Source organism: Charadrius vociferus, unplaced genomic scaffold (genome assembly GCF_000708025.1).
Source record: "Charadrius vociferus isolate BGI_N301 unplaced genomic scaffold, ASM70802v2 scaffold45, whole genome shotgun sequence".
In the NCBI taxonomy this organism is placed as follows: domain Eukaryota; kingdom Metazoa; phylum Chordata; class Aves; order Charadriiformes; family Charadriidae; genus Charadrius; species Charadrius vociferus.
In genome coordinates, this window is record NW_009648712.1 from 2,414,622 (window position 1) to 2,418,356 (window position 3,735).

Genomic DNA, 3,735 nt, shown 5'->3' on the forward strand with positions numbered 1-3,735 from the left:
CGGGGGGCTGCGGGTGCTGGTGGGGGCGGCGGCTGGTGGGGCCGCTGGGCGGCTGACTGGGGGGTGGCCTGACCGGTCCTGCAGTCAGCAGTTTTGGGAGCGCCGATTGCACTGTGTCCCGCTGTTGTTTTGGGAGCTGCTTGTTTGGTTGTGACCCGTTTGTTTGGGGTTTTTTTTTTGTTGGTTCGGGAGGCGGCTGGCAGCAGGCGCGCTGAAGGCGGGGTGCGAGGCGTTTCCTTGGGGGGAGCCGCCGCCCCTCTCCGATTTCCCCACCGCTGTCACCGCCTTGGCGGCCGGCCGGGCAGCGCACGCTGCGCCGCTGGAAGAAAACGTGTAATTTAGCTGATATTGCCACCTGCTGACAAAAATGCAGGCTAGTCTTGGCGTCGTAACTCAAACGTGTTGGCCGGGGACCCCTGGAGGGTCACGTAGTCCCAGCTTTCTACCGAAAGCAGGATGCGGTTAGATCAGGTGGCTCAGGGAATTGTCCGGTTGTGTTTTGAGCAGATTTCACAGCCTCTTTGGACAAACTGTTCCACTCCTCGGCCACACTTACAGTAGAGTGTTTTTTTCCTCTACCTTAAAGAGATTTTCGCATGTTCCAGCTTGAGTGTGTTGCCTCTTGTGCTGTCACCGTGCCTGCCTGAGAAGAGTGTGGCTCCCCCTTCTCTGCATCCTCCCATTTGGTAGCTGCCGAGAGCAGTAAAATGTCCCCAGAGCCAGCTTTCTGCTTAGGGCTGAGCAAACACAGCTCATGTGCTCCAGCAGCCCCAGCTGTCGTGGTGGTGGTAAACTGGACTTGCTCCAGTATATCAGTGGTGGTGGGTTTTTTTTTTTTATTCTGGGAATTCCAAACCTGGACACAGTACTCCAGATGTGGTCTTACAAGTCTCAAAGAGGAAGAATAAACCCAATGCTTGACCTACTGTCTACTCTCTTGCTGATACAGCCCACTGACTCGTGTTCAGCATCTCGCCCAGCCCAACCACCCTATTTTCTGCAAAATTGCTTTCCACCCAGTCGCTACCCAGCTCATACTTTTCTATGGAGTTATTCCATCCCAGGTGCAGGACTTGCCATTTGGCACATGCTAAACAAAGCTAGAGTAGCTAAAGTTATATTGTGTTTTAACTTTGAGGTCATAAATAAAAAAAAAAAAAAAGTTATTCAGCACTATGCAGTGTGATCCTAAAAGCAGGGGACTAAGTTACCACATTTGCTCGGCACTCTACATAAGCAGAAGAAGCAGAGGGCATAGCTTGCATATCTACAGGTTAAAACAATGCAAGAACCTTGTTTCGGTGCTTGTGAAAAAGGTGAAGGATAGCAAAACTGACTAAACAGAAATGGCTTTTCCTTTCTGAATGAGTTACATAGAGAAGAAGTTATTTAGGCATCACAGGTGAGAGAGAACCAATTTATAAAGTTGCAAAACAAGCAAAAGGGAATCTATTGCAGTGACAACTTCCACCAGAAACTAATTAAGTCCATAATATCACACTTGTCTACCACCTACAGTATAAAAAGAGAGAAGAGGTAGTATTTTAATATTTATCTAAATCTCTGATGGATGTCTATATTGAGATGGCTGTCTACATTCACACTGTTATTCCAGTGCAATCCCTCAGAGAGCTCTTGCCTTTTTGCACTCACAAGCTGAAGTCAAGTGTTATAGCTGTGAAGACTAACAAACACGAATCAGACTAAGCCTGTCTTTGGTCTTAGAGACTTCTGAAATCTTGTGTAATGGCAGATGCAGAAACCCAAATATGTGTCTGGTTTTATGTCGCCTCTGTACACTGGCAGCCAGCAAAACAAAGCAGTCTACTACGCCTCTGGTCTTCATCGCGGCTGTGTGCCATATTCAGGGTGTGAGGATGCTGAGCTATCCCTAGCAGCCCCCAGGAATTTAAGTGTAATTACATGAGTGTTAACGAAGATAAAGTTGGCACCATTGACTGTGTCATCTTAAAGTTATCTCTTTCCTTTGGGCAGGGAAAAAGTAGCCCTGACTTGTTAACCCCGATCAATGCTGCCAGCAGCTCGCTGCCTTGTCTGTGGTACACGTGGCCCAAAAGAGACCATCCCCACCCCCAGCTGCTCTTGCTGAAGGATATTTAAGTTGCTTTATAAGGTTCCCTGTTAAACACAGGATTATGCGTAGCTGTTAGGGACTGTCCGTTTGGAAGGTTGATGGGGAATACTTATTCTGGTTCACAGCAGCATATACAAAACTAAATTTTCCTGCCTGGAAGAAGAGGCCAATATTAATTCATAGTGTAAGGTGTCACTTGTTGCCTCTCTCACACCAAACAAGTCCTTTAATCGTCCATTAGGGTCAAACATGCTCTTTCCCTCACTGAATACCCTGAATGGTGTAAAGGTGCCTGCTGGGAAGCTCGTGTAAAATAGCTGCCTGCTTTGTTCTGTTCTATGTCTTTGAAAGAAAACCCTGAGCGTTGCTTTCAGAGGTGTGGGCCTCACTCTGTTTTCATTGCTTTGCTTAATGCAGAAATGAAACCTGTGTTGCTGCTTCCACTAGAAACCTAAGCGCCTAGTGGTAATAATGACCTTGCAATTTCTAGATGGCAATCTGTCCAAAGAATTACTTGCATGTACAAATGGAAACACAGTACGTGATTGCTTTGCAACAAAATCAATTAAAATGTCCATTGCTGTTTATTCTCCATAATTTATTACCAGCCTTTATTATTTCTATTGCAATAGCACCCAGAGGCACTTGCAAAAAGTGGGAGCTACATTAAGCAACACTGTGCACAAACACATAGGAAAGCGGGATATTCTCCTTGGACATCTTGCAATCTGTGTGAAGACAAGCTGCAACAGGTGGGTGAGAAGTTTCACCCAGTTTCTCACACCTCCATTTTTTTTTTGTAGAGCCAGCCCAAACCACTACAACTTGTTTCAAGACTGCTTTTCCAGCTGAACCAGAATAATACTTGTACTAAACAAAGCTGGTGTTTTCTATTTGGTGTTGTAAGCAAATCATATGCTTTTCATCAGCTCCCATTTGTCAGCCTTCCTCACCTGTGCTCACCTTTTAATTATACCCGCCTCAACGTACCTATTACTTTGGTCAGATGCTCTTCACTTCAGACTTCCCATGTGGGATCAAATCAGACTGAGGGGGCTGACAGCAATCTGCCTGATGCTGCCAGTACTCACTTAAATATATGCGTAGTATGTCAGGTGATGCTAAATCAAGCCTTTTTAGCTTTTCATCTTTGCATCTGCCCTAGTGTATTTTGAAAGCTGCTCCACCAACCTGTGCCAGTGTGTCCCTATCTAATCTTAGAAAGTCCTGTAGTTACTCTTTAAGATCCCATCCTTTCTGCATTTAGCATTGAAACCATTGAAACTTGTTAATTTCTATTACAATGAGGCAAAGTTATTCATTGCCTAGTAGCAAAAGCTTGGGACTTGAACTCAAAGGACTCCAAGTTTGTTCCAGTTTTGCTACAAACTTGCTGGATTATCTGGAAATTGCAACCTCTCCAGTGCAATTTCCTTTTCTGTAAAGTAGTGCCAGTTGGTAGCAACATGTGGCCTAAGAACTCCAAAACCAGGTGTCAACCAGTGAGCTGTTGAAGGAAAACACTGTAGAAATGCAGCTTATTGCAGCAGAGTCTGGAGACAAGCTGCACTTGTTGCTGTGAGCAAATAGGTGCAGTGTGTACTTGCACCAGATAGTGTGCATAAGCACTGATACGCTAA

General features: G+C 45.5%; 1 protein-coding gene across 1 annotated transcript in view; it reads right to left on the reverse strand.

Annotated features, from left to right (window-relative positions):
• NPC1 (Niemann-Pick disease, type C1) overlaps positions 1 to 1,846 on the reverse strand; it is a 30,615-nt gene extending 28,769 nt beyond the window's left edge. The window contains exon 1 of the mRNA XM_009886656.1: positions 1,799 to 1,846. Within this exon, the coding sequence (XP_009884958.1) occupies positions 1,799 to 1,846 (48 nt within the window). The remainder of the gene's footprint in view (positions 1 to 1,798) is intronic.
• Between the last annotated feature and the right edge of the window lie 1,889 nt (positions 1,847 to 3,735).